The following is a 22,743-nucleotide window of genomic DNA, read 5'->3' on the forward strand; positions in this document are numbered from 1 at the left end:
CATGCTTCATGGAACTCTTCTCCTAAACGGTTTGTCTTGAGAACATTCGTTCTTCCATGCTTGGATGTAGCAAGTTCAAACGAGTTCTGATTCGTCTCTGGAGAAATAGTTCTGATGGTGATACCCCAGTTGTTGCATGTGGTGTGCTTCTATACCAGAGCAAAACCGTAGCCAACTTGTGTTTGAAATCTCTCTATTGTTTCAAACTCTTCATCTTCATCTTCAATCTTTGAACAAATCGTTCGGCCTGGCCATTTGTTGTGGCTGGATGACATGAAGGTGCCTTCATGTGTTTGATTCCGTTTGATTTGTAGAAGTTTTCAAATTCTTATGCTGTAAATTGTGGGCTGTTATCGGAAACTATCTGCTCAGGTAACCCATTTCTAGCAAATATTTTACGAAGAGCTGAGATAGTACTGTCAGATGTCACCCTTGACATGGTTACTGCTTCTACTCACTTCGACCTAGCATCCACTACCACCAATACGGTCTCGCCCATAAATGGATCTGCGAAATCTACATGAATCCTTTGCCAATTCCTTGTAAGGCCACGCCCAATGATGCACTAATACCTGTGGCGGATCATGACTCATTGATTGACCAGTACCACACGCTTTCACAGTCGACTCAATGTCAGCATCAATTCCAGGCCACCATATGTGAATGCGAGCCATTGCCTTCATATGCACCATTCCTGCATGTGTGTGTGATGGATTTCCTCCAACAGTCTCTCTCTGATGCTTGTAGGTACAATGATGCTTATTCCCCACAATAGACATCCTTCTTCGATTCCTATTTGTGTTTTCCTTTGAAAACACGGTTTCAGTGTGGCATCCTAGACTTCCCTTGGCCAATATGCGAGTGTATACTGTAACACCTTCGCCAAAATTAGGTCCTTCCTTGTTTGTTTAGCAATGTGGCTGGCTTCCACGGGCATAGCATCTAGTTGGGAAAGATTGAACAAGCGAGCCGCCTTTCCTCCAGTCTCAGACTTGTTATCCTTGCTATCACTTGGTAACCGAGACAGCGTCGGCATTGCTGTGAGCAATTCCGCTTCTGAACTCAAGCTCAAAGCGATAAGCCAATAAAATCACTGATCACCTTTGCAATGTTGCTGCAGCTACTCTCGGAATACCTGTTTTGGTCCCAAGATGGTTTTAAGTGGTTTGTGATCATCAGGGTAAACGTTCGACCAAAAAGATATGAATGAAACCGTTTCACCCCAAAATAAGAGCTAGACTCTCTCGTTCGATCTGAGCATAATTTGTTTCAGAATTAGTCAGTGTCTTTGAGGCATACGCTACTAATCTTTCTGAACTATCTTCCATTTCGTGTGACAGTACAGCGCTCACTCCATAACTTTAAGCATCACAAAACAATCGTAACTTGAGCCTAGGATCGTAATGAACCAATACGAAAGCTGATGTCAGCTTGGTCTTCAGTGCTCTAAATGCTCTCTTACAATTCTTTGACCACTTGTATTTTACACCATGCTTCAATAGCTGATTCAATGGAGCTGAAATGGTAGCCAGGTGAAGAATGAACTTGCTATGGTATGTTACCAAACCCAAAATGATCTCAATTCTTGTATATTTTTGGGTGTTGGTGCATTTGAAACAGCTTCTATCTTTGTTGGTGCTCTGTGAATTCCTTCCTGACTAATAGTATATCCCAAATACTAGACCTATTTTGCCATGAATAAGCACATTCAACGTTTCAGCTTCAATCCAGCTTGCTTAAAGCGTACAGATTTCTCAAGTGTGACCTCTCGTCTTCTCCTGTCACAAAAACATCGTCCAAGTAAGCTACTACTCCTGGTATCCCTTGCAATATATTCTCAATGATCTTCTGGAACACTGATGGAGCTGAAGATAACTCAAACGGCATACGAGTATAGCGATGTAATCCCTTGTAGTAGTGATTGTCACTTACTGTCTTGACTGCAGTTCCAGTGAAACTTGAAGATATGCTTGAGCCAAGTGTAACTTTGTAAATCTTTCACCATTTGCAAATGTAGCAAACAAATCCTCACACCTTGGCAGGGGGTGTTGGTCAGTTTTCAATACAGCATTAAGAGTGAACTTGAAGTTCCCACATAATCTAATAGACCCATCTGCCTTAGGAGTGGGTACTATTGGTGTTGCCCATTCACCAGTTTCTACCTTTTCGATAATTCCTTGAGCTTCCAGTCTGCCGAGCTCTTGCTCAATTGCTTCCTTTAGAACATAAGGAACTGGTCTAGGGCGTAGCGAACGAGGTCGTGCACCTTCCTGCACTTCCAACACTGCCTCTTGACCCACTAGTGATCCCAGTTCCTTTCTAAATACCTCCTCATACTTGGCTATTTGAGTCTCCACGTCCAAAACTGACGTCTCATCAATGTGTCTAATCTCGTTCCAGTCCAGCCTCAGTGCGTACAGCCAGTCACGTCCTAACAGTGCTGGTCATGATCCACTGACTATCAGTATCGGTGACTGTACTGTCTGTTTCTTGTAAGTTACGGTAACGTCTGTCTCACCACATACCGACAATTTCTCACCAGAATACGACTTTAGGATGACGCTTGACCGCCGCCAATGCGAATTTGGGTAGTCGTGGCGCCACGCCTTCTCAGAAATGATAGCTACGGCCGCTCCTGTGTCAACTTCCATCCTGACTGGAATGTCATTAATGACTGGAGTCACGGTAATGGCCTTCTCTTTACGGCATCTGATGGTATGCAGTATAATGCCTCGTCTGCTTCCTCATCCGTGTCAATAAACATTGTCGCTTTTGGTTTCTTGGTGGACTTACACATTTCTGCGGTATGGCCTGTCTTGTGGAAATTATTCCACGTCTTCTCTCAAAAGTAGCACCTCTCTAGTGTGTGGTTCGTTCGTCCACAGCGGTAGTAAGGCTTCCTTTGTTGCCTTGGGGGCGTTTTCTTGTGTGCCGTTGCCAAATTTGGTCGCTCCCTTGCAAAGGTCTTTACCACCCTATCAACTGTCACCGCATGATACATTGTTGATATAGAGGTCGTGCCTCCAATCTGTGCAGCTTGCCTCTCTGCAACTTCTATTGCTTGAGCCACTTCCAGTGCCCTAGCTAGAGTTAGATCCGCTTCAGAAGTAACTTTTTCTGAGCAGTTTCACTTCGCAAACCCCGTACAAACGAATCTTGCAGAGACTCACCAAGCGTTGCTCCAAAATCGCAGTGCTCTGCCATCTTTCTGAGTTGAGCCATGAACTCCAGTACCGCTTCATTTGCTTGCTGGCGTCTTCCTAGAAACTTGAAACGTTCTGCTATTGCTAGAGACTTTGGCGCATAATACGCAGACAACTCCCTTTCTAGGACCTGCAGTGTCTTCCCTGCCGGCTTCTCTGGCGCTACCAAGTTACGCAGTAGTCCATACGTCTTTGGACCAATCAGCTTAAGGAATACGGCCAACTTCCGTCCGTTAGCAACAGCATTCGCTTGGAAAAATAATTCCATTCGTTCCTGGTACGCGGTCCAGTGTTCCTTTTCATGATCAAATTCGTCTATCTTACCTATAGGCGCGTTGAGGAGCGTCCTGTTCGGCCATTTCAATCCGATCTCTCGTCGCCAATTGTTGTGTTGTTGGGCACGCGTTAGAGACACAATATTTGTTATTCTATTCAACGCACACTACTCTCGCTACTGTACTACCGGTACTGTTACAATCATAAGACACGCACTTACATAGTCATCTACTATTAATATACGACAACGCCAGTTCATTTTACGCTGGGAGCATGCATATACATATATATATATATATATATATATATATATATATATATATATATATATATATATATATAGCCTGAGCAAAGATCAATAGTATAGTTGATCTCATGCCACTTGTTTAATTCTGCTGATGCCTGCCAGTAAATGATGGAGCTGTCACCCTTTGTCTATGAGCCAGGAAAAGAAATCAGTGAGGAAGACAGTCAGGAACACGAACCAAACGGTTCTCATTAGACTTTGTGACGTCATTATTTCAGAAAGCAATGATATTTAGTTCAACAACGGAGGCCAACATAGACGTAAAGCTAACGCCATTCAAATAATCTCATTAAAAGCAATTTTTAAACGTAGGTTGTTTTTCCTTGGGACTGCTCCTTTAATGTTAGAATAATTAATAGACTAGCGTTGTCTAATAAATAATATATATACTAATAACGTTATTCTGTATATTTATGCACATTTAAAGTAATAAAGTATTAACCTAAATTAATTTAACAGATATATATATATATTATTCAGCGATGCTATTTACCTGGCAGGGATTTTTCACATCTTTGGCTGAGAGCATAGCTCTGTGTCTCTTCTCGTTTGTTGTCGCCGTTCGAATGCCTAAACCGGCGCTGACCATAATAGTTATGGGTGGAGTATTCAGCGGAACTATTATTCACCAACTGTGGCTGAGATATAAATCAAATCGTAACCAAGAATCTCAAAGTGTTCAAGGAAGAAGGCATTGTTGTCAACAAAGTATACTAGTTCAGTCACTGTGGAAGAAAATTAAGACAAAAATAAAGAAATTTATCGAGCACCCAACTTGTCGCACTGTCGCTACTTGGACAGCCCTGCTGTTTCAAGTTGTAGGAATAGGCATTCTATTTATCATTATTAAACAAGCGAACGATCGGCAAGCTCTGGCGAGTTCACTCGTCGTGTCTCTAGTTTTGCTGTCGTTGGTGTGGTCTCCCTACATTCAAAACAACCTGACCGTTTCGGTCGATAACCAGAAAACAGCTCGCTGGAAAAACGGAATTCTGACAAATTTTTGGAGAATGTTGTTGATACCAGTTGTAGCCGTTGTCATGACGTCTACGGGTATAGTAGGGGATATCAATCTAGAATCTGGTTTCAGTGCGGTGTGGAAGTTGTCAGATGACACGCTATTTTTAGTAAACATTTTTACGACTCTGGGAGCTTACTTGACTACATGGCTCGCTTGCACGGTAAATATGGATTTTGTTGGATTTGTTCTTCCACTCTTGCTGACGACGCCTGCCGCTGTCGCCATGTCGCTTGGCATTTGTGACTCTAACAATGATTTTTCAAACTACCTAGTGTGTGACCATCCTGCCTTTAGAGAAAAAGAATACGTTTATGTCGTCTTTTCTGTTTCCATGCCGCTATTGTGGATTTCACAAATAATCTGCTGTGTTTTCTATGTTACACGCACGAAGCTCATTCCCCTCATCAAGGAGCAAGACTTGTTCATTCAGTCGTACTATAACTGTCCTTTCACTGACCAAAGCTTAATGCTCAACCGAAAAATAGAAGTCGACGAACGCAAAGTTAGAAATCCAGTTCGAGAAGCCCTCGAAAGTCACGTGTTCATTTGCACTACAATGTACCGAGAAACGCTCGAAGAACAGGAAGCTTTACTTAGATCGATACAGCAAGTAGATGAAGCGGAAGGTCGTCGACGTACTCGCCACTTTGAATCTCATATATTTTTTGACGGAGGCGCCAGACGTACACATACGACATACTTTGCAAACCAGTTGTTTAGTCTCTGTGAAAAGGTGCTCGGAATCGAGCTAGGGAACGGAACGAAACAGGAAACGCCGTACGGATTGCAATTTTGCTGGACACTGAAAAACGGCATGCCGTTCTACGTTCATCTCAAAGATCCCGCGAAAGTGAAGAAAAAGAAACGATGGAGTCAGGTGATGTACATGTCCTACGTACTGAAACATTGTCGACCTAACGAAGAAGACGACGACAATACGTTTATTCTTATTACGGACGCCGACATGGTTTTTGATCGAGAAGCGATCGAGATTCTGATTAATCTACTTGCTCGAGACAAGCTAGTAGGCGGTGCTTGTGGTCGTGTGCACCCTAATGGCAATGGACCAATAGTTTGGTATCAAGCCTTCGACTATGCTATCGGATCTTGGTTCCAAAAGGCGGCAGAGCACGTCCTCGGCTCGGTGATGTGTTGTCCAGGATGCTTTAGTGTTTTCAGAGCAAGCGCACTGAGAAAGGTCCTGCCCACGTACTGCTCAGAGGTCGAGAAAGCTAAGGACTTTCTTATCAAAGACATGGGAGAGGATCGGTGGTTGTGCATGCTGATGATTCGAAAAGGCTGGAGACTGGAGTATGCTGCTGCAGCCGACTGCTTCACTTTCTGTCCTGACGAATTTGAAGAACTCTTCAAGCAACGTCGAAGGTGGACGCCGTCGACGTTAGCAAACTTGACGGAGCTTTGCAGTAGCGCAAAGGAAATCGTTCTGAACAACGACGCCGTTTCTATTTGTTATATTATTTACCAAGCGGCCATTATTGTCTCTACTGTCGTCGCATCAGGAACGATTATACTCTTTATGGCAGCTGGTATAACTTACGCAATGAACAGTGCAGACGAAAACTCTTCGTCTACCTACCTCACTTGTCTCATTATATTGATACTAATTTCGTTGGCGTTCGGAGCTATCTGTTTCTTGTGCAATAACGAAACCCAGCTGATGGTTGCTAAGGTACTCAGTCTAGTATTTGTCGTGATCATGTCGACTGTAGCCATCGGTGTAGCAGTTCAGATTGTGCACGGCATTGACGCTGCATATGGCCCTACTCCTACGCCGCCGTCGAATAGAAAAATCTTGAATTTGCAGGAACGCGACAGTCGCAGCGTTTTCGACAGAGTGGCGATTAGTACATTGTATTTAGCTGGCATAGCTAGCTTGTACGTTTTAGCGGCTGTCTTTCATCCGCGAGAGTTTACATGCTTGTTTTATGGTGTCTGGTATCTTTTCTGTCTTCCTTCTGGTTATCTCTTTCTCATGATCTATTCCATATGCAATCTCAACGACGTCTCGTGGGGAACTCGTGAGGCAGCAAATCAGAAGAACAAGGAAAAGACGTTGTGGAATCTGTTGAGGTCATTTGTATACAAGGTGAGGGACATTTGGGGCTGCTGCAAGTGTTGCTATTACTGGCCGTCTACGACCGATGAAACTTGCCATAAGAAAAGCAAACAAGAAAATCTTGACGGCCAAGATGTTCAGCTTGATGGTAATATCTCAGAGACGAATAAAGAAAATATGGAAAAGTCACAACGTGCACAAGGTTTATCTATATTTAGTTTTTGGCAATTGCAATTTCACTTGAACTTCCCTAATCCGGACACCTCCCTAGTCTGGACACTTCTTCCAGCGCATACCAGGTCTTGGGGCTCCGAGGATAAGCACTTTGGCAAGAAACTTCCATCTGGACACTGAATCTCGACTATTACGTGCTAGTGCATAAGAGAACGCGTATGTAACGTATGTACGAAATGTAGAACAAAAGTCCGTGACCCTTTCGTCCATTTTAATTTTCAATTTTTTTATTTCAATTTTCAACTTTAAATCTCAATTTTCACTTTTTACTTTTATTTTTCAATTTTTTATCAAAGGTTTTCAATTATTTGGCTGAAAATATATATTTGCTTAGTAAATTTCTGTTGTATTTTTCATATTTTCATTTTTCGTTTTTCTATTTTCAAGTTTCTATTTTTGATTTTATTTGGTTGGCCATCGAAATGTCAAAACAATTAAACACAGCAAGAACGAAAAACCAACGCACCAAAACGAAAAATGAATGCAACAACGAAATAGCCTTTTAGGAAGTACGCAGTAGGGAGTCAGTGGAATGTGTGTCTTGTATGACGTAAAATGGTCTAGGGTTCCAAGAATATAACACGTTAGCTATCTCTACCTTCCGGACATTTCTGGTCCGGACAGCGGCTGGTCCCTTACTGTCCGGATTGGGGCTGTTTGAGTTTATGTAATAAAATTGCATCTGTTTTCCATTCTATAAAGCTTCCACAATGAAGCAACCAGACGATCTTAGTACCTACGAGGAAGAACAACCTCATTCGATTCGAATTTTTCTTCAAAATGCAGGCCTACGAGTATACAGATTACACAATCACAGTTTAACTTCGCGTGGTCATATAGTTGCTTTTGCAAAAGGGTGAATCTTGGGTGAAACGGTTTACTGAAGCTGGCTATGACGACGATACTTTCTTTATAAAGCCAGTAACCAAGAAGGTAAAGCGTTTACCATTGCTGACGACATATTGATGCTATTTTTAGATATTAACAGGAACTCTCTGAGATTGGAATCACTCATCCGGGTCACGTTAATGCAATATTGCGAGAAATCGATTCTTTACCACAATTTAGTTTGCCGTCTCGAGTCCCGGTTAGTAAACTTTGTAAAGCAATTTATGCACAACTTTAGTATTACTTGTAACCTCGACTGTTTGTATATTACAGAAAAATGTTAGAGACTGGCTACAAGGTCTAAATCTGGAGAATTATTTTGAATTGTTTAGCGAGGCTGGATATGATAGCGAGAATGGCATTGCGAGTCTGGTTGCTCTGATTGACGATGATGACGACAAACATTGCAAGATGTCTCTGCGTGATATTGGAATAGAGAAACCAGGTAATATGTTTAAGTAGTCTTATAATTACCTGCCATCAAATTATTTAATATATAATTAAATTACCATTTAAAAAATTAAATTTTAAAACAACCACAACTTTATTTATTAGAATTTAATAGGAATTCAAAAATTTCTGTTGTGTTTTCCGTTACTGACAAACGATCTGTAGCCTCGGCCTCCCAGACCCGTGTAGAGCTGATTCAACAATTTTGAATCGGCACTACACGAGACTGGAAAGAAGAGGCTAGTTGATCTATGTTATCAACAGTTAAGACAAATGATATAAAGCAAAGGTTTCTAATAGTAGACAAACTGCATGGCTGTGACAGTTAATAATTAATATATGTATATATATATAACTGACTTGTAGCATATAAATTTCTTAATAAATTTATCTGATCAGTCAGTATGTATTTATTGGTTATTAATTGGTTAGAGACAGTTTTTTGCTTACTCTGACAGGCCACTTGAAAAAACTGGAAATGGGGATTAAAGCAATCGCGTACCCCAGTGCTAAAGACAGAGCTATAACAAAAGCAAAACTTGCGATTGATAAAATGGCGATTGTTCAGCAGTGCGACGAATCTATTGAAGAATGGCAATTTTGGACAAGCCTGATTGAGAAGTATCTTAAGCCAGACTCGCAGCACTACAGCAAGGTACTGTTGCAACATACACTCACGCACCCACATATGCACATACACACTTGGACCTGCAAGTAGGCGATTGTGGTGATGCTTTCCGTTATGTGGCCTCTGGGCACAAAGTACAGGCGTTACCCCATGCAGAAGGAGCGATCTCCGGCTATCTTAAACCAGTTCTGTTTATCAAGTGGAAGCATTTCATGTCTACAGACACACACACACACACAACACACACACACACACACACACACACACACACACACACACACACACACACACACACACACACACACACACACACACACTCACACACACACACACACACACACACACACACACACACACACACACACACACAATCAAACAAAAGAACACAAATATAAAGCAACGTGAATTACGGTCAAGGCATTTCTATACAAAAATACCTCCTCCGTCTAGTGGCAAGGCCTCAGTGGTACTATTTATGCGGAGTGACCAGGAGTCTCTGAACCGGCCCTGACGTTGCAGCTGGACCAAAGACGTCTGCTGTATTGCGGCTCAAAAACTCGTACCAAGGCACACTTGTACCTATACGCGCCTCAGATTTAGCTAAACCTATTGATCCAAAGGTCCCGGATGTTTACATTTACCAAACGCGACTCTTTCACCATTGAGCTACAGACGAGACGCCACAACATATAAAGTATATATACATTATAAAACGTACATTTTTAGTCAAATCACGGCTGGAAAGTGCATGCTTGCGATATGAGCAAACACATGTCTAGATCGAGACTTAGAATTTGAGTTATACACACACACACACACACACACACACACACACACACACACACACACACACACACACACACACACACACACACACACACACACACACACACACACACACACACACACACACACACACACACACATATATATATATATATATAGTAGCTACCCATGCACTTGATGCCGACTAACTTCTGTTTTTACACTATTCTAAGATGGCAGGAAAGACTCTCATTGAGCAACTAACCCAGTTGCGTAACAACATTGTAGTTGGATTTCTTGTCATCAACATAATGTGGATCATTGTCATCACGTTGTTGGGCTACCATGCCAAACTTACCGTTTTGCGAACGAACGCACTCGGACTAGCGTTCCTCATCGTGTACGGCTCGATTTTCTGCATCCAATTCCTTGCTCTTATATGGCACCGTCTGATCACCATTATTCAACTAGTGGCTCGAGGAGTCGAGAGCGGTACTCAAAAAAACCTTTGTACAGAGGGCAACCTTAGTGTTCAAGTGATGAGAAATGAGGACATCGAGGCGTCAGTCAACTGTCATGATGGAGATGTAGTTGATGGCGGAATACGCAGCACAAGCAAGAGGGTAAAGAAGAGGCAAGACAATAATGAAAGGCAGCCGTTACTGAGTGCATCCAACCGCAGCCATGAACACAGTTGAATAAACGAGTAATAGTATCTGCAAGATAAAAGCTGCGGTATGGAATCAACCAACAAAGTCTTTGACAATTTTGTGAGCTAAGAGTCAGTTTCATTGGGTTTTTTAAGCATGTTTATACAGTCTGTGTGCTTATATTTCCATTGGTTAGCACTAGTACTAAATACATAACGTTCCATTTTTAATGCATATAATATATTATTTGATGTTGTACGACAATTTACCGTTAACAGTGCGTTTATCGGCTATCGCTACCAACATACCACAAGCCACTGTCGAAAAAGAATGTTGTCAATTTTGGCACACTTGTCAGTCGGTTAATGCTTCTTAGGCATTCTGACTTATTCTGCCCTAGATGCGTGCACGCAACACTAATGGAGACGTGCGCTTTGCGCGGTCTCTGGTCTGGAAGTTCGAGTACAAATTCTTAGTACTTGTAATTTAAGTTTAAATTACACAATTTCCAAGCTATATCTAAATGCATCAGCTGCATGCAAGTTTCCAATTTTAAGACAAATTTTTATAATGCAGAATTTACTAATATGCTTTCTGCAATGCATTTATAATCCTTTAGCCAAAAGTTATTAGCAATAAAAATAAAATTATGACACACACTCACGCAGCACGAATACACGCACTCACTAACTCACGCATGTAACGCACGCACGCACGCACGCACGCATGCACATACGTACTCTCTTAATGTATTGTCTTCAAACGGTTGGCAATTGCTAAATGTACTAAAATTTTGTGTTTTCCAACATGATCATTATATTTAAAGTTTCTGTCCGTATTGTAAGATATCACAATGGATTGATAGATCCACTAGGTAGTTTCAATAGGTCTTCGAAGTTAATTAACAGCAGCAACAATGACTGCGATAGACAAAATGCTCTAAGCTTAATTTTAATGCAACACGTCATCATTACAGCTGGAGGGTGCAGCTGTACTGCATTGTCCGCAAACAATATAAAATTAACAAACACAAAACAGAGAACTTAGTTAATTAATTGCAATGTTTCATGCAACAGACTTGATTGTGTCAACGTAGTTGAACACTTTGGTGTACACACCGTATCCTCCTTTCCGACAAATGCTTTCTTTCCCGAAGCTGACTACACCACAGAGAGTAATGAGATCATCAACATCAGATCGACACATCAGTGGACCTCCGCTGTCTCCCGGACAGGCATCACTGACACGCCCTCTTGCACAGAGCATGTTATTAGTCATACGTAACGCACCAACGTTGCCATTGCATTTGGACGTGCCTAAAATTTGAATTCTTGCCTCTCGCGGGCTATCAGCCGTCGTTCTGCTGTTTTCCTCAAAGTATCCCCAGCCGACAACAGTGGCACTATTTCCGGGTAAAATCATTGAAGAATCGTGATGCACAGGTCTTAACAGACATATTGGTTTGACGTATTTATTGTAGGTGACATCACTGCTTAATTTGATTAAAACTATGTCGTTATCTTGGGTGTGAAAATCGTACTGTTGGCTTGCGTTTCCTCCAAATTTCATTGCTTCTACTCCAAATTTTTGTTCATAAGGGTCGTTCCTGTTAGAATAGAAGTCTCCAAGTTTGATCTTAATAGAGCTTAGTGAGAACATGTAATGGTACACACAATGAGCAGCACTAATGATCCATCGCTTATTTATTAGAGTACCAGCACAGGACAACTTGGACGTGCGTTGAAGTGGTGGCTTAACATAAATGGATGCGAGCCATGGCCAAGATCCATAGTTAGAGGGCTGACTATGTAGTATTCGTGGTTGATATCCGGAAGCTCCAGCCACTCCACATTCATAGTCTACTTTTTCTAAGAAAAGCATACAAATAATAAATATTAATAAAGTAAATTTATGTCATATGAGTTTGTGTCCGTACATACTTGGAGCAAGAAATTCGGCAAATTCGTTAAATATGGAGAAATTTTTGACGTTGAACACGTGACTTTCAATTGGAGGTGACGCAATTGCATCGATTTCTGGCCTGTAAACATTGCCTATGCCAAATACAAATGTCTCTATAGAAAGACGAGCAAATTCGGGAATTATAGACTGAGGTTGTTTGCTATTCGAGTTTGATCTGCCGTCAGTAATTAAGATGAGTATCCGCTTTAGTCTGCTCTCGTTTCTTGCACTCGAAATAAACATATCTTTTGCTGCGAGTAAAGCAGCCGTTGTATTCGTCTTTCCTCCTTTGTATTCAAATTCGTCTATGGATCTGAGAAATGCAGTCTTGGATGGCGTCAATTCAGAAATGAAGTAAACTGTGCTACCAAATGCGACAGCACCTACGTGCGTTGAGTGTTGGCCCAAAGCAAACGCCTTTGCCAAGTTTTTTACAAACGTTTTTACGTATTCAAAATTGTGTTGGAAAACACTTCCGGAAGTATCCAATGCAAAGATTAGATCAAGATGTAGAACATTCGCAGAAGATGTAGAAGCAGACCTTGATAGACTTTCCGTATTATTAGTGAATGTCACAAACCTATTGTAGAAAGAGTCCGTAAAGGCTCTTGCAAGCATTAGTGCTTTTACAGAAACGCTTTGTTTAGAATCTGTCGCAAAAAAGCAAATATACTTGTTGAATTACACATTTCTGTAATAGCCTTCAATGATTAGTACGAGTATACTTGCCAAACAAAACTGTGTGCAATGATGTTTTAATATGGTTAACAATTTTTGAAATTCTGCCAATTGCTAAACAGTAAGCAAAACGGTTGCAAAATCTTAGAATGAAAATCAGCACGTACAGCGAATAGAAACTTTGTGCAGCTTAACGTGCGTTAGGCTGGTTACCATCATGCACATCTATTTTTCGTTGACGCATCCTGGTTATTGAAATAGTTTTAGTTAACAGTAGTTGAATATAGAGAACTAAGAATAGCAATTCAACAATCCTATTCTTTAGCAATACGATAATTTATCTTCATGTACTTGTAGATGTAGACAATTTTCTCTGAAGTAAATCATTATAATGTTGGATGGTAATGGATGTTGTAGCTTGCAAGCATGTATGTGTTAAAGATGGCGCTAAATTTTCAAAAATTGCTTAGAAATAGCAAGCTCATTTTAGATAAAATCATCATCTGTTTTCACAAAATGTGCTCCATAGGCATAGTCACTCGAAATAGAGTCATATAATTAATACTCGAGTGGTAGATATGTATACTGCCACGGTATATAGTACATTCCAATAAAAATAATTCTTTAACTTACTTGGTAAGCAACGTGGTTTCTTTGTAGGAGTCCAAATGCCAGTAGCCGTACATGTCAGTTTATGAGAGCCTTCAATGTAGTATCCTTGTTGACATTTATATTGAACGGTTTCATCTACAGAATATCTTCGCTGATGCACAGCATGCAAAGAATGTAGAACCGTAGGAGGAGCAGAACATCTGAGTTGCACTACAACATGATAATTTTTACTAAGAATATTTTAATGGTTAAAATAAAACAATGACTATTACCACTTTTACACTTGGGTAATTTTCCAGGATTTGCAGAGCAAGACCAGACTGACGTTTTGTCTTGAAAGCGAAAACCCCTCTTACAGCGGTATTCTAGTCTGTTATGTACTGGCCAGTGAAACAACGTGCAACCATCTGGAAGTGCTCTTACATTACGTACGCAGTCTGTGCCCGCTGGAGCTATTTACACGTAAATACATGCACAAAATGAGTAGAGTCAGTGAAGAGAAACACTTAGTTTTAACCTTGAGTTCCATACACTTTGAGATTTGCAAATGACAATTTTCTCCCATTAACTTTTTCTACTCTGATAAAGTACACGTTTTGAACGTGCAAACGACTATAGTCTAGCTTTCTTCCTTTCCTATATGAATTATATTGCTGTCGAATTTTGCCACTTCTATTCAAGAGCTTCAATTTGAGATTGAAAAGGTCAGTCTGTTTGTGAGCAACTAAAGATATTGCTGTAATCAAAGCAGGCATCTTGAACTCCATTTGCCAATATGGTTTTGGACTATTCCTTGAAGCTGCTGCACTACCTTCCAGTCTTAGATTATTTGTAGGATTGACAAATTTATGCCAAGTAATAGCATAATGTTTCTTGTTGCTTGTGTCAATGGCACCTGTTAGATATCACACTTGACTGAAGATTGTGACCGTTTCTCTGTAAAGTGCTACCTTGAGCATCGTAGCAGACAGACTGGCTTCTCACCGAACCAGTTGCTTTTGCTTCTGCTAGAGAAATCATTACTGCAAACGAATAGATTTCGACTAGTAGGCTTCAGACGTTCAAAATAGTTTTCGTATGTTCTACCTGTGAAAGCTGCCAAAAGATACGTGACGCTTACTTGCATCATGATTTGTTAGGCCAAGAACCCGTCTTGAGTACGATAGGCTGTGCCCTAGCGTCTCTTTTCACTGCAGCAAAAAAATGGCGTGTTTCAAAGCTGAGGGCAGGTGAATTTGACGTGTCAAGGTCGCACCTCTTTAACATCGCTGCTTGCAAGCTGGAACTTTGCCATTGGCAAAAGCATTATGTAATTATCTACAGAGTAGAAAACGGGAAAATGACAATTAGGAATTTGCAGTTGGCTTCGCAGTCGACAGTCTTTTGATATGGTTAACTTTCATGTTTTAAACTATTTGTGTCGTTTGTGCGGCCATTGTTTTCACTTTGTGTTGTTGCCTTTATGAACTTTCGCAAAAAAGATTTTTGGCTTACACGTTTGGTGCTTCTCCTTTATTAATTAATTAAAGGGAAACTCCCATGAAAATAGAAGTAACGTACTCATGATAGTACTAAGTGGCCTGATTCTATTGGTACCTTTCTTTCTTAATAGAACTCTTTCTGAACAGAGAAATTGAGCTTCCAACGTGGGGGCGTAACCCTGTGGTAGTCGCCATTTTGAGATGATGACGTACGAATATCTTACCGATTGCGCATGTGTTGTCATCAGAGTATATGGCGTAGCTTCCGTACAGTTTTTAGCCCGAATGTGATGACGCTGAGAGCAATTCGAGTTCGGGAAACTCTCATGAAATTGATTCAGACACAGGGGACGAAATCCCCTAGCGCTTGGTCAACTCAGACTGGTGTACATGCGGTCAGTGTGTCGTCATGCCCACTGCCTTTGCTGCCAAGAGTTTGAAGCGCTAAGTTAGAGACTCTGTGGTTTACGGTGTGTGGTAGAACACGCAACTTTTGAGCTTGTCTGCCTCAACTACGACGTTCTGCACACTGCTGTGTCCGCAGTGGTAGATGTCACTGAAGATTCCTTCACAGAACCTCTGAATCACAGTTTTCTTGACACAAGTGCGTACGATATTGCCTTTTGTTTATTGTCTTTCACTTTACAGGCTTTTGAGGTCGACAGCATACAGGCAGTTCACACATTGGACTCCTACGAGACTGGGCAGGCGTGCTAAAATGGTCATACCAACATGTGTAGTTTTGCTATTAGAAGACCTTTCCCAGAAGAAGGCGAAGTGTACGTGGGGTTTAGAGAGCATCATGATTAGACATGATTTTGACAATAATGCTTGTAACTACCTAATTCTAAGAATCTGTGTCAACTAATGTTCCATCTTATACATGCTATAGCGTTTATATGCCATAGTTGTATGTTCTATGTAAATCTTGTTTTACGAGCACTAACAACAGTTTCCTTGAGTGGTCTTTCACAGGTGGCAATGTTGGCTGGTAAAATCACTGGAGGTTGTCTGGCTTTGTGTTTTCGAAGAGGGTGTGGATTCAGCTGTTGTTTATTTAACACTGCTTTAAGGATTCCTTGCAGATAGCCGTAGCTCTTTGATTCAGTGATGGGCTTTGCAACCCAGATCTTGGTAGGTTTGGCAAAAACCACCTTGTATCTCATTTCTCCACTGCTAGTGGTAGCTTGCCTTCTTTCTGTGTTGTGGTTATGATCAAGTGCAGCCAGCTGTGTTCTTGCAAGCATCCCCTTGTAGCTGAAATGTTGCCTCTTAGGACAATATTTAGTGAGAAGAGCATGGTAAACTTCCAAATTACCAGTGTGGCTGAGTCCGTTAGCTTGTCAAGGTCTTTCAAAAGCTTCTTGTTTAGGTCTACCGACTTCAGTGCATCATGTGCAGGAGAACATTTCTTTAACCACTGCTTTCGTTGGCTCTCTTCAAGTGACAATTCGTTGTGTTCACACTTGCCAAAAGATGTAGCATTCTCCCATGAATGGACATTGATTGTATGGTAAATAATAGAAATCCATTTCTCTCTTAGATTTTCAGCCTGTCCATTACATGATTTTGATGACCACCACAAGTAACTTGCCACAGATCTTATCCATGGAAGAAGGTTACTACAGCCCTTTGCCTTACCCAGTTGGGTTAACTTTTTTATAACACTTTTTGAAACGTGTCAAACATCATACTGATGATCTATATCAGGGAACTGCTTTTTCATGACAGACGTTATCTGCAGGTGTCTATCAGTAGCAATTTGAGCCTCAGTTAATCCTTTAGTTACTAGCTCATTGACTGATCGTAGAAACCCCTCTTTTTCCATCCCAACAGAATTGGAAACTTCGCTGACCTGCACCAACTGAAAATCAGCAATAAGCCCTGTATCTTGCTGCACTAGAGTATATGTACAATATTTAGCGGAATATCCAGGGCTGTCACATCGTCCATCTCCCAGTAGGTGTAAAGGGTTGTCTTTGAAGTTTTCTAGTATAAATTCCTGGTGACTTTTCCACGATTCATTAACCACAGGACACAGGTATTCATCTTGCAATCGATAAAATGATGATTCGGAGATGAATTGCAATTTTATGATTTGAGCAAAGTGGCTGAATTTGCTGAATGTTCCTCCTGACAACAGAATCCCTGCTGCGGTTATAAGATTTCCGGCAGGTAGACCAGCAACAAGTGGTTGGGACTGCCAGTTTACATTATGCCCTTTTGAGCACTCCATTTTTACTACTAACATTGTTCCACTTGTTGATTCTGATTGGCTGACTACAGAAGAGCCACATGTTGGGCAGAATCGAAACAGTTCACTCAAGGAATTTCTGAAAACATTGAATTTTTGGACCTCTTGACCACCCATTTCGATATCCGAATCTTGTGAAGTACAAGATGTGTCAAAGACGCAGTATTTCTCTGTTTCACTGTCTGTATTAGAAGAATGTGCCTCTTCATCAGACTCTGTGGACTGACAACTGTCAGTTACTGGTGTTACTAACCATGGAGCAATTTGTGGTGGCTGAAGTTGACTAGAATGCATGTCCTCGGAAATTGGTGAAGATTCTCTCACACAGTACGAATGTTTCTTTGTTTTAGCCAGGTCTCTAAGATCATATTGCGTTGAAGCATCACAAAATTCACGTGCTTTGGTTCCAGGAGAATTGTTTTCTTTGTCGATTTCTTGGTGGTGCTCATAATCATCATCAGAGTCAGGCACTCTAGCAACCTTAGCATGTTGTTTCATTACTTCAGTAAGGGCCTACATCAACAGGGTCTGCTCTAAGTGACAGGTTGATTGAAACAGACAGTAAATAGTAACCTGATTGTGTCTTCGTTTCTGTCCTGTTGATTGTTGTTTTCGTTTGGAGGTGAAAGTGAAAATTGTTGGACAGCATCTGGCTTGAGGTGAATTCGTGGTTTTGTTCCCAGTAATTCTGCTTGCAAATCTCGTTGAAAACAGTCCGGTTCGAAGTGTTCACTGCAGACCAAGCTACTACGTCTAACAAGAGGATTCTGTAATCGAAGCTTTGTCAGCCATTGTTTCAGCAGAGGCTTGTTCCTAAGAGGTAAGTGATGAAAGCGCACACCACGTTTGCGATCTCCGTCCTTGTTGTTGCAACCGAACGCAATACAGTAAACCATTCTTTGTAATGTAATGGACAACTCACAAGTCAACGGCAGTAGACTAGCTGCAATATTACTTCTACGTAGTGAAATTATAGTCTCTACTCGCACATTACAACATGCCCTATTCAGTCAGCGTGACCGCATCAGGTCGTTTTCAGTCACGGCATCTGTTCCGCCTAGTCAACCTTGTACGCGTATGGCTGAGGTAATAGTAAATGACATTACCACGCATCGTAGACGGCTCACACCCAAGGACGTTCTTAGTGAGCATCCAAGATACTGTGTTATTAGATGCCACATCCTTTCAAATTCTGACTGACCCTCGATATATCCTCGCTACACAGAGCAACATACGCGAGTAAGATATTGCTACGTCATCATTTCAAAATGGCGACTGCCATAAGGTTACGCCCCCATGTTCGAAGCTCAATTTCTCCGTTCAGAAAGAGTTGTATTAAGAAAGAAAGGTACCAATAGAGTCAGGGCACTTCGTACTATCATGAGAACGTTACTTGTAATTTCGTGGGAGTTCCCCTTTAAGTAAGCCTGTCTCAAGACATGATTGTGTTTTTGCCATCTCGGCCAATCAAGCAGCGAGTAATGTAGGACTTGTACGTATAATTTGTATGTAGTTTAGATATTTTGTGCCTACACAATTCTTCTTCAATTTTTTTGTTTTACGCTAAAAATGCTTAGAAATATTTTTGCAACAAATCTGGTTTGACAGTACCGTTTTTAATAGTTGGTTGCTTACTATTTTTTGGACTTAATTACAGTGGAAAAATATCAAAATATGTGAGGCCCTAGCATATAAACAGAAAAGCACCCCACGTTTGACTAGTATAGTATTATCAGTTTCAGCATCGTAGCTACATTTTCCAAAAATATTAAAGAACCATCTGCAAGAGATACGGTCTGGCAGCGAGAGCTGACGAAACGAGACCCAGATACATCGACTCTGTCTTGTTTGTAGTGTAATACAGTTTGTACTTTTGTAGAACAATCAGTAAGCGCATACGTGTACAATTAGCTGATAGTAGCGCGCTCGCACCGAGTTCTAGTTGTTGTCAATTACACATCGCCTTGCAAACCACGGTTGGCTTCGCCCATAGTTGATTTACTCACTACACTGGTGACAGGAGATCTCCTAGACCATGACGAGCCTAAGAGTGCGACCGACAACATTCAGTTCGGAAGACGCTTCGTCGTGGTTGCAACGATTCAAAGTCTGCGTCAGCGCTAACAACAGGAAAGCAGAAGACCTCCCGAAACTATTGCCTGTATTTCTCGAGAGTCAAGCACTCGCTCTCTACCAGCAGATCATTGCTGATGACAAGAGGAGCTTAGAGACCATCACGTCGGCGTTGCAGTCTGTATTTCGAAGCACCCACAGCTAGCCATGACCGCATGACGAAATAGAGATCAAATCTCATAGAGATCAAAAGCCAGAACCGCGCGAAACTACACAGCGAACCTATGAGTGGCTACCTTAGGGTGGAAAAGACAGCAGGCCACATTATCGAGAGGTGCTACTGGGCAGAGTATACCAAGGACGTAGAAGAATGTATCCGCTCCTGCGAGATTTGCGAAAAAACGAAGCCTGACAAACCGACTTCCAGAGGACCTCTGAGTTCAATACCGATAGGTGGACCATTTGAAGTGCTAGCGATAGACTTTCTAGAGCTACCACGCACACGACCAGGCAACAGGTACGCACACGTTATCACGAACTAATTCACCGGTGCGTGAAAGCAGTCGCGTTGCCCAACCAAAAGAGCTAAAGTGGCTAGAGCACTAATCGACAATGTGATAATTCGACACGGTGTGCCACACATACTTCACTTAGACCAGGGACGACGTTTTGAAGGCAAAATCATTTAAGGAACTGTGTAGAATCGTCGGAATGGAGAAGGTGCGTGCTTCCCCGTACCATACACAGTGCGATGGTCTAGTAGAAAGAATAAACCGCACCATTATGGACATGCTAGTTCTCAAAGCTCACATTTTGGGGAACCTTAGCTGCAGATGGTTGTTGGCACCTATCGGTCGGCTAAACATTCTTCAACAGGATTTTCACTGGCAATGCTTGTGTACAGCAGGTCAGCGCGTATGACATTCTTTGTGATGCACCTCTCACCCGCCCTCAAAATCTCAGGGCTATATCGAGGAGCTAACGGTTAGACGACACGCTGCCAAAGAAGCGATAGAAGAAGAAATGGCCGCTGCACAAGAGCGTCAGGCTCGGACTTACAACGGGACTAGGTGAGAACCAGTAAAGTACCACGTTGGTGTCCTCGTCTACAAGACAAATCTACACGTGGGTACTGGACAATCCAGAAAACTCCTGAGTAATTGGTGGGACTCTATCGAGTGGTAGGGTTGAAAGGAGATACTACTACGCGATACAACTTACGAAAGAATTTTGGCAACAACTCGTTCATCGGAACAGACTTCGAGCATGTTACCGGCGGAATAAAGACGACCACCTGGAGGCTCCGGCAAGAGACACAGCATACAAAGAAGACCCAGAGACAACTGCCCGGTCTGAGGCCATCGACGATATTTTAGCCGATCAACCGAACACTACACCCTGTTTGCTGCTCGGTTTAGAGATAGATGTGTTCAACACTCCGGCGATATCTCATGATCGTGCAGACCCTGAGCCAGAAGACGAACCTCCGGCAGAGCGTAGACGACTCGTGCGGAGACCAGCATGGATAGAAAACTATGACAGGGGACACTCCAGTCTTAAGGATGAGAGTTCTTCTGAGGAAAAAGTGTAGTATGTACAGTTTATACAGTATTACTTGTGTAGAACAATCAGTGAGAGAAGGCGTGTACAATTAGCTGATAGTAGCGCGCTTGCGCCGAGTTCTAGTTGTTGTTCGATTACACCTCTTCTTGCAAACCACGGTTGGTTTTGCCCATATGTTATGTACTCATTACAGTAAATGGTTAGAATAAAGCTGTCGTCGTCTCGTCTTGGTCTAGAACAGAGACTTCTACCTACTCCAGGATCTAGGGAGTGTGTGACAACGTCGAACTCAGTCTGCTGAATCCACAGCAGTTTTCGATAGATCTACGGAACACCGTTGTCAATTAGTGACATTGTGACAAACAAATAAGATGCCGGATAGTAGCTAGACTCAACCCGTTCTCGTTATATGATAATCCGAGGAATGAAGAGGGCGGAGAAAGACTGGATCTACACTGCGTTATATGGTGTAAATACGGGTACAGATATAATACGGGAGGTAGAAGACCAGGCCTCGCAGAACATGATTGATAAATTTTTGAAGTTGTGAAGTTGTGAAGTTTGTGAAAAGTAACCAATTGTGTTATGTGATGGTGAGTTGAAGAACAACTTCATAAATGAGATGACAAGGTGCAAATTGATAAGCTATAAAATATGCTTGTTGTCAGTTTCATTGGTCATTAATATACTTAAAGGGTAAATACAACGTAAAACTAAAAAATTGTTTTACGTTGGAAATCGATAGATCTAGTTGCATACATGCGTGACAGAAAAACTGGTTTTAGATTAATAAGTTAGGTCTAAGTTGCTTCCGATTTTTCAATCTTCGTTAATGGGCGTTGTGTGGTTTATACGTCAAAGAAGGGAGACGCGTGTGGGTCTGTATAGTCAGCGGCCTGTAAAAATGGCTACATCTTAATACTTAGCCAAGGCAACGCTGCTAGGGTAGAGGCGACAGCAGCAACAGTTATTCTTTTGAAGAGCCCAGCCCTCTAGAAGTTTTTACGCAATGATAACGTTTCGTCATCGCATAAATCGCAGAATAAAGAAGTTCTGTTTTAGTGACTAGAAAACACAGGTTCGAGCTGAACGACAGTGACTCTGAAACTTTGAGATCATCGCCTGCTGCCGTGGAAGCGGTGGAGGAAGAGAACAGACTACCCGATAGCCTGTGACCATTGCAAGTAGAAGTAGGAGTAGAAAAGGTAATTGATGCACATCCGGGTAAGTACACAACCGTCACAGGTGTAGCTGCTGTGGTTGTGGAATGGTGAATACGTACTCGCGTAAAATGAGTGTGCAGTCAAAAGTATTTGAGGTTGTCTCAAGTACTAGCGATAATAATGGCACAGTGTACTGGTGAGTTCATGCAAAACTCTAGGGAAAGAGAACAAAATGAGTTGCAGTTCGAGTACGTTGAATTCACACTTTGACACAAGGTTTGACTTCACTGTACAGAATACTGTAATGCATATGACTGCATTCACTACACATGACGTACAAGCACCTAGACGCAAGTCTCTAGATAGTCATCAGTCTGACATTTCCTATTTGCAGTACTTTTAGTCCTGCACGATAGTCTTCCTTACTCTCATTTTTCTCGATTCTCAAATGTGGCTCT

General features: G+C 41.7%; 3 protein-coding genes across 3 annotated transcripts; all 3 read left to right on the forward strand.

The window, feature by feature from the left end:
* The first annotated feature begins 4,382 nt into the window (after positions 1-4,382).
* Positions 4,383-7,238, forward strand: LOC134193654 (chitin synthase chs-2-like). Its single transcript, XM_062662495.1, has one exon. The coding sequence runs from the start codon at positions 4,383-4,385 to the stop codon at positions 7,236-7,238; it is 2,856 nt and encodes a 951-aa protein (XP_062518479.1).
* Positions 7,239-7,765: 527 nt separating this feature from the next.
* Positions 7,766-10,161, forward strand: LOC134193655 (caskin-2-like). Its single transcript, XM_062662496.1, has 6 exons — positions 7,766-7,912; positions 7,974-8,051; positions 8,107-8,205; positions 8,280-8,451; positions 8,915-9,111; positions 10,138-10,161. The coding sequence occupies exons 1-6, from the start codon at positions 7,829-7,831 to the stop codon at positions 10,159-10,161; spliced, it is 654 nt and encodes a 217-aa protein (XP_062518480.1). The 5' UTR covers positions 7,766-7,828.
* LOC134194315 (uncharacterized) lies at positions 10,102-10,757 on the forward strand. The gene has a single exon (XM_062663243.1). The coding sequence runs from the start codon at positions 10,161-10,163 to the stop codon at positions 10,545-10,547; it is 387 nt and encodes a 128-aa protein (XP_062519227.1). The 5' UTR covers positions 10,102-10,160; the 3' UTR covers positions 10,548-10,757.
* The last annotated feature ends 11,986 nt before the right edge of the window (positions 10,758-22,743 follow it).

Source organism: Corticium candelabrum, chromosome 18 (genome assembly GCF_963422355.1).
Source record: "Corticium candelabrum chromosome 18, ooCorCand1.1, whole genome shotgun sequence".
In the NCBI taxonomy this organism is placed as follows: domain Eukaryota; kingdom Metazoa; phylum Porifera; class Homoscleromorpha; order Homosclerophorida; family Plakinidae; genus Corticium; species Corticium candelabrum.